Source organism: Anomaloglossus baeobatrachus, chromosome 2, assembly GCF_048569485.1.
Source record: "Anomaloglossus baeobatrachus isolate aAnoBae1 chromosome 2, aAnoBae1.hap1, whole genome shotgun sequence".
Classification (NCBI taxonomy): domain Eukaryota; kingdom Metazoa; phylum Chordata; class Amphibia; order Anura; family Aromobatidae; genus Anomaloglossus; species Anomaloglossus baeobatrachus.
In genome coordinates, this window is record NC_134354.1 from 260796177 (window position 1) to 260808838 (window position 12662).

General features: G+C 47.4%; 1 protein-coding gene across 1 annotated transcript in view; it reads left to right on the forward strand.

Moving 5' to 3' along the window:
- LOC142289656 (zinc finger CCCH domain-containing protein 11A-like) overlaps positions 1-12662 on the forward strand; it is a 182035-nt gene that overhangs the window by 34245 nt on the left and 135128 nt on the right. Inside the window, exon 5 of the mRNA XM_075333608.1 lies at positions 11770-11889. Coding sequence (XP_075189723.1) covers positions 11770-11889 — 120 coding nt within the window. The remainder of the gene's footprint in view (positions 1-11769; positions 11890-12662) is intronic.

A 12662-nucleotide genomic window follows, 5' to 3' on the forward strand; every position in this document is an offset into this window, starting at 1 on the left:
CATCACATAGCTAACTCCAGTTTAGCTGGATGATACTTTGCTCATATTGCTTTGTTTACTTAGGATGATATGCTATTTCTTTTACACTCACTGTCAGCACTCCTTTAACCCTTTTCAACCCTTTGATGCAGGCTCAGGAGCTGAACCTGCAGTTGATAGGTGTATTACATAGCCATCATCTGTCTCTTAACAGCAGGTCCGCAGAGCTGAGCACTACCCACTGATGTTAACACCCTTGCATGCCTAACAGCATGGCATTTACAGCATCTAGTCTGTGAGGCGACTCATTCCACAAACTATATATCCCTTCCCGCTCCCTGCGGAGTACCTATGAATTGCCATGGCAGTTGGGGTCCTGTTAAAAATACCAGTCTGCCAGTGTGATACATCTATGAAACCCGCCTATAACTGGCATTCTTAGGACACCATAATATTACTATATATTGCAATCCTGTAATATTACAGTATATAGTACCACTGCTAAAATATAGTTGAAAAAAAGTTATACATCGCAACAACACGAAATGCAATCAAAACATTGCATCTTCTCCCAAATTGTGTCGATTTAAAGCAAAAAACAATACCTCACAGCTCTGTTTATAGAAAAATGGAAACATTAAAGGTCTTTAAAAATAGAGGCACAAGCAAATGGTTTTTTCTTTGTCGCTCCATTGGGAGACCCAGACAATTGGGTGTATAGCTTCTGCCTCCGGAGGCCACACAAAGTATTACACTTTAAAAAGTGTAACCCCTCCCCTCTGCCTATACACCCTCCCGTGCCTCACGGGCTCCTCAGTTTTTATGCTTTGTGTTGAAGGAGGCACACATTCACTCGAGCTCCCATTTTAGTCAGCAGCAGCTGCTGATTGTATCGGATGGAAGAAAAGAGGGCCCCCACAGGTTCCCCGGCATGCTCCCTGCTCACCCCACTAAGTCGGCGGTGCTGTTAAGGTTGAGGTACCCATTGCGGGTACAAAGGCTGGAGCCACATGCCGTTTTCCTTCCCCATCCCTTAGAGGCTCTGGGAGAAGTGGGATCCTAACCGGTCATCCATTCACTGGGATCGGGCTCCCTCCGCAGCCCCTGTGGGAATCTGACGGACAGGAGACTTGGTATCATCAGGGACAGGGCCCTGCATCTAAAGGTACTCTGTGTCCCCTTAGGGACTGTGCATGGAGCGCTTGGTCTCAGACGCTGCAGCGGCTGCTGTATTTTTATGACGACCGGGACTACCGCGCCGACCGCGCCTGTTTGCCGGTCGCGGTATTAAATTTAGTCCCCGGCTTCATGCGGCCTAGTGCCATAACTCCCGCCCCCGGGCCTGCCAGTCAGGGGTAAGGGCGGGACGGTCGACCTGACGTCGACAGTGAGGGCTGGAGCACACTTTAGGTGTCCTCCTCCCCCCTCACTAATCACTGTGGGGCACCAGATTCCCGCACTTTATTAGTCGCCGCCCACGGCTCCCTCCTCCCCTGAGAATGCCGGCAGCCATGTTTTAAACACATTCTGCCGGTGGAGGACTTCTGGCTGCAGCTCTGGGAGACCCAAGGCAGGGAATCTGGTGGACACACACCGCTTTGGGCGGTCGGTAAGCCACACCGGTCACCCGGTGCTGGTCCCCCCCAGGGTGCCGAAGTGTGTGTGTGTGTGTGTGTGTGTGTGTGTGTGTGTGTGTGTGTGTGTGTGTGTGTGTGTGTGTGTGTGTGTGTGTGTGTGTGTGTGTGTATATATATATATATATATATATATATATATATATATATATATATATATATATATATATATATATATATATATATATATATATATATATATATATATATATATATATATATATATATATATATATATATATATATATATATATATATATATATATATATTTTGTGTACATTTTCTCTGTTCGGCCGCATTGTTTTGCTTTTGGCTATATACCCTCAGTGATCACTCTCCTAGGAGACAACAGCATGTCGTTCACAAGGAGCAATGGTGCCAAGACACAGGGTTATTTTGCAACCTGTACCTCTTGTGCGGCTATGCTACCTGCAGGTTCCACCTACCCTCACTGTGAGTAATGCTCGGGCCCTGTGGCACTCGCTCAGCCGGAGCCTCGGGCACTGGTGGGCCCCTCGACTCAGGTAGAACCGCCGGCTTCCCCTGTCCAGGTGGCAGGGACAGAGTTTGCAGTTTTAGCTGAGAAACTCTGAGTCACTTTCACAATCCATGGCTCAGTCTATGGACAAATGGTCTGCTAAGATACTAGAAGCCTTGCAGTCCAGACCGGCCCTTACACAGGCCCCGAGCACTGCGGGATCATCGCCCCCAGGCCCCTCTCGGTCTGCGCCGCAGCGTGCTCCCGGGGTGGCCCCTAGGTATCACGTGGAGGACTCCGGCACGGACCGCAGTCCCAGACCGGCTAAGCGGGCTCGCTGGGAATCTTCCCCGACTTCATCATGCTGTTCGGGGTCTCAGCTTGAGGACTCTCTGGAGGATGAAGCGGAGGTCGCAGCCCAGGGCTCTGACCCTGACGTTGCTCTCAATCTTGATACACCTGAAGGGGACGCCATAGTAAATGACCTTATAGCGTCCATCAACCAGGTGCTAGATCTTTCTCCCCCAACTCCACCTGTAGAGGAGTCGGCTTCACAGCAGGAGAAACACCAGTTTAGGTTTCCCAAACGTACACGGAGTGCTTTTTTCGATCACTCTAACTTCAGAGATGCTGTCCAGAAGCACAGAGCTTTTCCGGACAAGCGCTTTACTAAGCGCCTTAATGACACACGTTACCCCTTCCCCTCTGACGTAGTTAAGGGTTGGGCTCAATGTCCCAAGGTGGATCCTCCAGTCTCTAGACTGGCGGCTAGATCCGTAGTATCAGTGGCTGACGGTTCATCGCTCAAGGATGCCACTGACAGGCAGATAGAGCTCCTAATGAAATCCATCTATGAAGCCACAGGCGCGTCTTTTGCCCCGGCCTTTGCAGCCGTGTGGGCACTCCAAGCTATCTCAGCTTGTCTGTCTGAGATTAATGCGGTCACACGTACCTCTGCTCCGCAAGTAGCGTCTTTGACTTCTCAGGCGTCGGTATTTTCATCCTACGCCATGAATGCCGTCCTGGACTCTGCTAGCCGTACAGCGGTAGCATCCGCCAATTCGGTGGCAGTCCGCAGGGCCATGTGGCTACGCGAATGGAAGGCAGACTCTGCTTCCAAGAAGTTCTTAACCGGTTTGCCATTTTCTGGCGACCGTTTGTTTGGCGAGCGATTGGATGAAATTATTAAGCAATCCACGGGAAAGGACTCGTCCTTACCCCAGTCCAAACCAAACAGACCTCAGCAACGGAAAATTCAAGCGAGGTTTCGGTCCTTTCGGCCCTCAGCCAGATCCCAATCCTCCTCGTCCAACAGGCCACAGAAGAGCCAGAGGAACTCTTCTGCATGGCGGTCTAAGTCACGTCCTCCAAAGACCGCCGGAGGCACCGTTTCCAAGGCGGCCTCCTCATGACTTTCGGCCTCCCCAAACCGCATCCTCGGTCGGTGGCAGGCTCTCCCGCTTTGGCGACGCCTGGTGGCCACATGTCCAAGACCGATGGGTGAGAGACATTCTGTCTCACGGTTACAGGATAGAGTTCAGCTCTCGTCCTCCGGCTTGTTTCTTCAGAACATCTCCGCCCCCCCGAGCGAACCGATGCACTTCTTCAGGCGGTGAACACTCTGAAGACAGAAGGAGTTGTGATCCCCGTTCCCCTTCAGGAACGTGGTCGCGGTTTTTACTCCAACTTGTTCGTGGTGCCAAAAAAGGATGGATCATTCCGTCCCGTTTTGGACCTCAAACTGCTCAACAGACATGTGAGAACGAGACTGTTTCGCATGGAATCTCTCCGCTCTGTCATCGCTTCGATGTCCCAAGGAGACTTCCTAGCATCAATCGACATCAGGGATGCTTATCTCCATGTGACGATCGCACCAGAGCATCAACGCTTCCTGCGTTTCGCCATCGGGGACGAACACCTTCAGTTTGTGGCACTGCCTTTCGGCCTGGCGTCAGCCCCACGGGTCTTCACCAAGGTCATGGCATCCGTTGTGGCAGTCCTACACTCTCGGGCCACTCGGTGATGCCTTACTTAGACGATCTCCTAGTCAAGGCACCCTTCCGGGTGGCATGTCAACACAGCCTGACCGTTGCTCTGGAGACTCTCCAGAGGTTCGGGTGCATCATCAATTTCCCAAAGTCAAAATTGACTCCAACCCAATCACTGACTTTCCTCGGGATGGAGTTTCATACTCTCTCAGCGATAGTCAAGCTACCGCTGGACAAACAGCATTCGCTGCAGACAGGGGTGCACTCTCTTCTTCGGGCCCAGTCACACCCTTTGAGACGCCTTATGCACTTCCTGGGGAAGATGGTGGCAGCAATGGAGGCAGTCCCCTTTGCGCAGTTTCATCTTCGTCCACTCCAATGGGACATTCTCCGCAAATGGGACAGGAGGTCGACGTCCCTAGACAGGAACGTCTCTCTTTCTCTGGCAGCCAAAACCTCTCTTCAGTGGTGGCTTCTTCCCACTTCTCTGTCGAAGGGAAAATCCTTCCTGCCCCCATCCTGGGCTGTGGTCACGACGGACGCGAGTCTGTCAGGGTGGGGAGCAGTTTTTCTCCACCACAGGGCTCAGGGTACTTGGACTCAGCCAGAGTCCTCCCTTCAGATCAATGTTCTGGAGATAAGGGCAGTGTATCTAGCCCTAAAGGCGTTCCATCGGTGGCTGGAGGGCAGGCAGATCCGCATACAGTCGGACAACGCCACGGCGGTTGCGTACATCAACCACCAGGGCGGCACGCGCAGCCGTCAAGCCTTCCAAGAAGTTCGGCGGATTCTGCTGTGGGCGGAGACCACAGCCTCCACCATCTCCGCAGTTCACATCCCGGGCGTAGAAAACTGGGAAGCAGACTTTCTCAGTCGCCAGGGCATGGACGCAGGGGAATGGTCTCTTCACCCGGACGTGTTTCAAGAGATCTGTTGCCGCTGGGGAACGCCGGACGTCGATCTCATGGCGTCGCGGCACAACAACAAAGTCCCGGCATTCATGGCACGGTCTCAGGATCACAGAGCTCTGGCGGCGGACGCATTAGTTCAGGATTGGTCGCAGTTTCGACTGCCTTATGTATTTCCTCCTCTGGCAATGCTGCCCAGAGTGTTACGCAAGATCAGGTCCGACTGCCGCCGCGCCATCCTCGTCGCTCCAGACTGGCCGAGGAGGTCGTGGTACCCGGATCTGTGGCACCTCACGGTGGGTCAACCGTGGGCACTCCCAGACCGACCAGACTTGCTGTCTCAAGGGCCATTTTTCCATCTGAATTCTGCGGCCCTCAACCTGACTGTGTGGCCATTGAGTCCTGGCTCCTAGCGTCCTCAGGGTTATCTCAAGATGTCATTGCCACTATGAGACAGGCCAGGAAACCAACGTCCGCCAAGATCTATCACAGGGCTTGGAGGATCTTCTTATCCTGGTGCTCTGATATGGGTTTTACCCCCTGGCCGTTTGCCTTACCCACTTTTCTTTCCTTCCTTCAATCCGAAATGGACAAGGGTTTGTCTCTTGGCTCTCTCAAGGGACAAGTATCGGCGCTTTCCGTGTTTTTTCAAAAGCGTCTGGCCAGGCTTCCGCAGGTCCGCACGTTCCTGCAGGGAGTTTGCCACATAGTCCCACCTTACAAGCGGCCGCTGGAACCCTGGGATCTTAACAGGGTTCTAAGGGCTCTTCAGAAACCACCTTTCGAGCCGCTGCGGGATGTCTCTCTATCACGTCTTTCGCAGAAGGTGGCTTTTCTAGTGGCAGTTACATCGCTCCGTAGAGTGTCGGAGCTTGCAGCGCTGTCATGCAAAGCCCCCTTCCTGGTTTTTCACCAGGATAAGGTGGTTCTGCGTCCGGTCCCGGAATTCCTCCCTAAGGTGGTATCCCCTTTTCATCTCAATCAGGATATCTCCTTACCTTCTTTTTGCCCTCATCCAGTTCACCAATGTGAAAAGGATTTGCACTTGTTAGATCTAGTGAGAGCACTCCGGATCTACGTGTCTCGCACGGCGCCACTGCGCCGTTCTGATGCGCTCTTTGTCCTTGTCGCTGGCCAGCGTAAGGGGTCGCAGGCTTCCAGGTCAACCTTGGCTCGGTGGATCAAGGAACCGATTTTTGAAGCCTACCGTTCTTCTGGGCTTCCGATTCCTTCAGGGCTGAAAGCCCATTCTACCAGAGCCGTGGGTGCGTCTTGGGCATTGCGGCACCAGGCTACGGCTCAGCAGGTGTGTCAGGTCGAGTCTGCACACTTTCACAAAACACTATCAGGTGCATACCTATGCTTCGGCAGATGCCAGTCTAGGTAGGCGAGTCCTTCAGGCGGCGGTTGCCCACCTGTAAGAGGGGGCCGTTTTCGGCTCTTTTTATCGGGGTATTCTTTTACCCACCCAGGGACTGCTTTTGGACGTCCCAATTGTCTGGGTCTCCCAATGGAGCGACAAAGAAGAAGGGAATTTTGTTTACTTACCGTAAATTCCTTTTCTTCTAGCTCCTATTGGGAGACCCAGCACCCGCCCCTGTTCCCTTCAGGCTGTTTGTTCTTTTGTGTACACATGTTGTTCATGTTAAATTGTTCCTTTGGTTCATGGTTTCAGTTCTCCGAACATCCTTCGGATTGAATTTACCTTAGACCATTTATAAGTTTCCTCCTTCCTGCTTTTGCACCAAAACGGAGGAGCCCGTGAGGCACGGGAGGGTGTATAGGCAGAGGGGAGGGGTTACACTTTTTAAAGTGTAATACTTTGTGTGGCCTCCGGAGGCAGAAGCTATACACCCAATTGTCTGGGTCTCCCAATAGGAGCTAGAAGAAAAGGAATTTACGGTAAGTAAACAAAATTCCCTTCTTTTTTAAATTCTAAATTTACCAAGAAAAAATTTAAACAAGTTTTTACCATAAAATAACTTCTGTAAAAATATGCTGAATTGAATTTGGTTTTTTTTGGGGGGGTTGTTGCAATTTCACCGCAGTTGAAATATTTTCCCCTTTTGCACTGCAGTGAATAGTAAAATGTTTGCATTACAATCTAGAACTCGCCCCACAAGCCACCATACATCCATATCAACCGAGAAATAAGAGTTATGGCTCTTGGAAAGGGGGGAAAAAAAAAGTGCAAAAATGGAAAATCACCTAGTCTGACGGGGTTAAAATGTACCAAATTTTTCATGCCAACTTGTGCTGGATAATACATATGTTACATTGATATCGCGCCTGTCTGTCTTTACCACATCTTAGGCTAGTTTCACACTTGCGTTGGGTTGAATTCGCTGGGTCCGTTGCTGCGTCGGTTTGACGCATCCGTTATTTTTGTGGTGTCAACGGATGCAACAGGTCCGTTATTTCACAGGAATCCGTTAGCTGATTCCTGTCAAATAACAGACCGTTGCATCCGTTTGGCGTCCGTTAGGCGTCCGTCTAACGGAATCCGTCAGCTCTGTTTTATTTCTTTTTTCATTTTTTTTCATTCTGGGCATGCTCAGTATAAATTAGCGGAATCCAGCAGTGGATTCCGTTGTTAAGCACTTAGCAACGGAATCCGCTACCATAGGGAACCATTTTAAATTTTAACGGAACCAACGGAATCCGTTGGTTGTTGTCATTTTGACACAAGCATTTAACGTTACATTCTGCGAAAAAAAGGGAACCAGCACGATCTGAAATTGGCATGCATCAAATAAAAAGTGAAAATTCACAAATTTATTCCAACTGTACTATGATAAAAAAATGAGATTTTTAGCAAATAATTGATCAATTTTTTGAGCCACCCCTGCCAACGTCACGGCAAATCTCAATAGGGGGGTCCTACTCTACATTCTGTATTTCATGTGCCATGCGGCCTCCTAGATAAAGTTAAAAGCAGAACCATAATAGAGCACACATACCTGTAACCTGTATATAACCGCTTCTATGTTGCAAAAAGGCACTTGTGGATAGAGACCAGCCCAGGTCCCAGCATGTGGAGCAAGCCCTACACATACCAGGACTATATCAGAACTGATCCTCCCAGTGTCAAACAGCAACCATTGATAAAGGCGGACCAGATCCAAGAATGGTGCTTAATTAGCATTGCCTGTGGAAAGGGGTGAGGTAACTGAGTCTGAACAGCTACCAACAGGAGGAATATATTGCAAACCAAAATCAGGCGTGCATGGTATGGTGTTGGTCAGACACCAGATTTGTAGCATAACTACGGTCAAAACAGAGAAAAAAAGGGAACCAGCACGATCTGAAATTGGCATGCATCAAATAAAAAGTGAAAATTCACAAATTTATTCCAACTGTACTATGATAAAAAAATGAGATTTTTAGCAAATAATTGATCAATTTTTTGAGCCACCCCTGCCAACGTCACGGCAAATCTCAATAGGGGGGTCCTACTCTACATTCTGTATTTCATGTGCCATGCGGCCTCCTAGATAAAGTTAAAAGCAGAACCATAATAGAGCACACATACCTGTAACCTGTATATAACCGCTTCTATGTTGCAAAAAGGCACTTGTGGATAGAGACCAGCCCAGGTCCCAGCATGTGGAGCAAGCCCTACACATACCAGGACTATATCAGAACTGATCCTCCCAGTGTCAAACAGCAACCATTGATAAAGGCGGACCAGATCCAAGAATGGTGCTTAATTAGCATTGCCTGTGGAAAGGGGTGAGGTAACTGAGTCTGAACAGCTACCAACAGGAGGAATATATTGCAAACCAAAATCAGGCGTGCATGGTATGGTGTTGGTCAGACACCAGATTTGTAGCATAACTACGGTCAAAACAGAGAAAAAAAGGGAACCAGCACGATCTGAAATTGGCATGCATCAAATAAAAAGTGAAAATTCACAAATTTATTCCAACTGTACTATGATAAAAAAATGAGATTTTTAGCAAATAATTGATCAATTTTTTGAGCCACCCCTGCCAACGTCACGGCAAATCTCAATAGGGGGGTCCTACTCTACATTCTGTATTTCATGTGCCATGCGGCCTCCTAGATAAAGTTAAAAGCAGAACCATAATAGAGCACACATACCTGTAACCTGTATATAACCGCTTCTATGTTGCAAAAAGGCACTTGTGGATAGAGACCAGCCCAGGTCCCAGCATGTGGAGCAAGCCCTACACATACCAGGACTATATCAGAACTGATCCTCCCAGTGTCAAACAGCAACCATTGATAAAGGCGGACCAGATCCAAGAATGGTGCTTAATTAGCATTGCCTGTGGAAAGGGGTGAGGTAACTGAGTCTGAACAGCTACCAACAGGAGGAATATATTGCAAACCAAAATCAGGCGTGCATGGTATGGTGTTGGTCAGACACCAGATTTGTAGCATAACTACGGTCAAAACCGTGACGTTGGCAGGGGTGGCTCAAAAAATTGATCAATTATTTGCTAAAAATCTCATTTTTTTTTTTTTTTTTTTTTATTGTAGTACAGTTGGAATAAATCTGTGAATTTTTACTTTTTATATTATGCATGCCAATTTCAGATCGTGCTGGCTCCCCTCTCTCTCTGTTTGGTCGTAGTTATGCTACAAATTCTGGTGGCCGGTCACCACCATGCCATGCACGCCTGATTTTGGTTTGCTATGTATTCCTCCTGTTGGTAGCTGTTCAGATTCAGTTACCTCACCCCTTTCCACAGGCAATGCTAATTAAGCACCATCTTGGATCTGGTCCGCCTTTATCAATGGTTGCTCTCTGGCACTGGGAGGATCAGTTCTGATATAGTCCTGGTATGGTGCAGAGCTTGCTCCACATGCTGGGACCTGGGCTGGTCTCTATCCACAAGTGCCTTTTTTGCAACATAGAAGCGGTTATATACAGGTTACAGGTATGTGTGCTCTATTATGGTTCTGCTTTTAACTTTATCTAGGAGGCCGCATGGCACATGAAATACAGAATGTAGAGTAGGACCCCCCTATTGAGATTTGCCGTGACGTTGGCAGGGGTGGCTCAAAAAATTGATCAATTATTTGCTAAAAATCTCATTTTTTTTTTTTTTTTTATTGTAGTACAGTTGGAATAAATCTGTGAATTTTTACTTTTTATATTATGCATGCCAATTTCAGATCGTGCTGGCTCCCCTCTCTCTCTGTTTGGTCGTAGTTATGCTACAAATTCTGGTGGCCGGTCACCACCATGCCATGCACGCCTGATTTTGGTTTGCTATGTATTCCTCCTGTTGGTAGCTGTTCAGATTCAGTTACCTCACCCCTTTCCACAGGCAATGCTAATTAAGCACCATCTTGGATCTGGTCCGCCTTTATCAATGGTTGCTCTCTGGCACTGGGAGGATCAGTTCTGATATAGTCCTGGTATGGTGCAGAGCTTGCTCCACATGCTGGGACCTGGGCTGGTCTCTATCCACAAGTGCCTTTTTTGCAACATAGAAGCGGTTATATACAGGTTACAGGTATGTGTGCTCTATTATGGTTCTGCTTTTAACTTTATCTAGGAGGCCGCATGGCACATGAAATACAGAATGTAGAGTAGGACCCCCCTATTGAGATTTGCCGTGACGTTGGCAGGGGTGGCTCAAAAAATTGATCAATTATTTGCTAAAAATCTCATTTGTTTTTTTTTTTTTTTATTGTAGTACAGTTGGAATAAATCTGTGAATTTTTACTTTTTATATTATGCATGCCAATTTCAGATCGTGCTGGCTCCCCTCTCTCAACGTTACATTCTGCGTTGCTTCCGCTTTGCGGAAGCAACGGAGCATCGGCCAACGGAAGCAACGCAGGTACTTTTGGCACAATCCGTCATCAGTGCAAGTCTATGGGAAACAACGGATTCCGTTGTTTCCCAAGACAGCGGATTGCGCCAAAAAAAAAAACAACGCAAGTGTGAAAGTACCCTGCTGCTTACTTTCCGATGAGTCGTGATTGTTCACAATTGTTAGTTTTTATGTTGCTGGTTGCAAGTCACAGGATCACTTGCCCAAAGACCTCATGGCAAGTAGCATGTGACTTGTCTTCAGTTTGGCTGTTTTTATTTACAGCTCCCAAATAGGCTGCTTCGTTAATCAGCCATCATGTGCCTTGAACATCCGCAAGTAGAGTCTGAGCTCCACCTGCGGCTGTTTACCTGTTAAATGTTGCTTCAGTCTCACAGCTGCAGTTACCACTCACCGGTAGGCGATCTCGTCGTTCCACATGCCCATCGGTGCACTCGTGACGTGATCACAGGGCGCTGATGGGTTGCTGCAATAGCCGAGGCTCTCCTGATGACCCCTATGCCTCATTACAATATTCCTCATGATTGCAGCTTCACACCCCCTACAGGGACTATTAAATACTTAAAAAAGTAAAGAAAAAATAAAATTTTTTTTTGTTAAAAACACAATAGTTCAAGTCACCTCCTCCGTCCCATCTAAAAATGAAACAAAATTCACATTTGGTATCACTGCGTCTGTGAGTTCAATCTATCAAAGTATAAAATAAATTAATCAGATTGGTAAGCAGCATAACGAGAAAATAAAAAAACAAAACTCACGAATTATATTTTTTTGCGCTGCAATATTGCAATAAGAGGCAATCAAAACATCATATATACCCCAAAATGGTATCAGTAAAAACGTCAACTCTGGGCGCAAAAAAAGAAGCCCCTGGGGTTCAGCAGCTATGCCTTATACTAATTTATATTGGAATATTTCTATGTTTATTTTACTTTTATTCATTATTATTATTCATTTCTTTTCAACAGGGAGACGACTGTGCTTTCCGTCACTGTGAGGCTGCCTTAGGAAATGAAACTGTTTGCGCTCTGTGGAAGGAAGGCCGGTGTTTTCGACAAATCTGCAAGTTTCGCCACATGGAAATCGATGTGAGTGCTCAAGATCAATACGTTACAGCCAAATGTGTATTATTCTGGGGTTGCCGAAAATAATATTTTGAGTGTGTTGTATGTGTTCCTATGAATACCTTACACTTTTAGCCTCGCTCACATGAGCGTATAGATCATACGAGTTCAATGCGAGAAAATATTGCATTGCACTTGGACCAATGTTAGTCAATGAGACAGAGTAGATCAGCGGTTTCCCCACCCCCTCCCCATCCAGATTCGGGATGAGAAAAAAAGTTGCAGGATGCTGTAAGTGTATGTATAAGTTGAACTAAACTCACCAATACAAGTCAATGGGTGCGAGAAAGAAAAATGGACGAACACGGACCATCTGTATGTTGTCTGTTTTTTTCAAATACATCACTATTTTGTAGCATAGAGCACTGTAAATGGATATGGATATGATTGTAGAATAGAATCACAGAATGGTAGAGTTGGGAGGGACCTCCTGGGTCATCTAGTCCAACCTCCTGCTCAAAGCTGGATTCACTAAATCATCCCAGACAGATGTCCGTCCAACCTCTTTAAAGACTTCCATTGAAGGAGAACTCACAACCTCTCGCGGCAGCCTGTTCCACTCATTGATCACCCTCACTGTCAAAAAGTTTTTTCTAATATCTAATCTGTGTCTCCTCCTCATCAATTTCATCCCATTGCTACTAAGTGTTTCTTTGTGAAAATGAGAATAAAACTGATCCCTCTACAGTGTGACAGCCTTTAAGATATTTGTAGAAACTATTAGGTCTCCTCTGTCT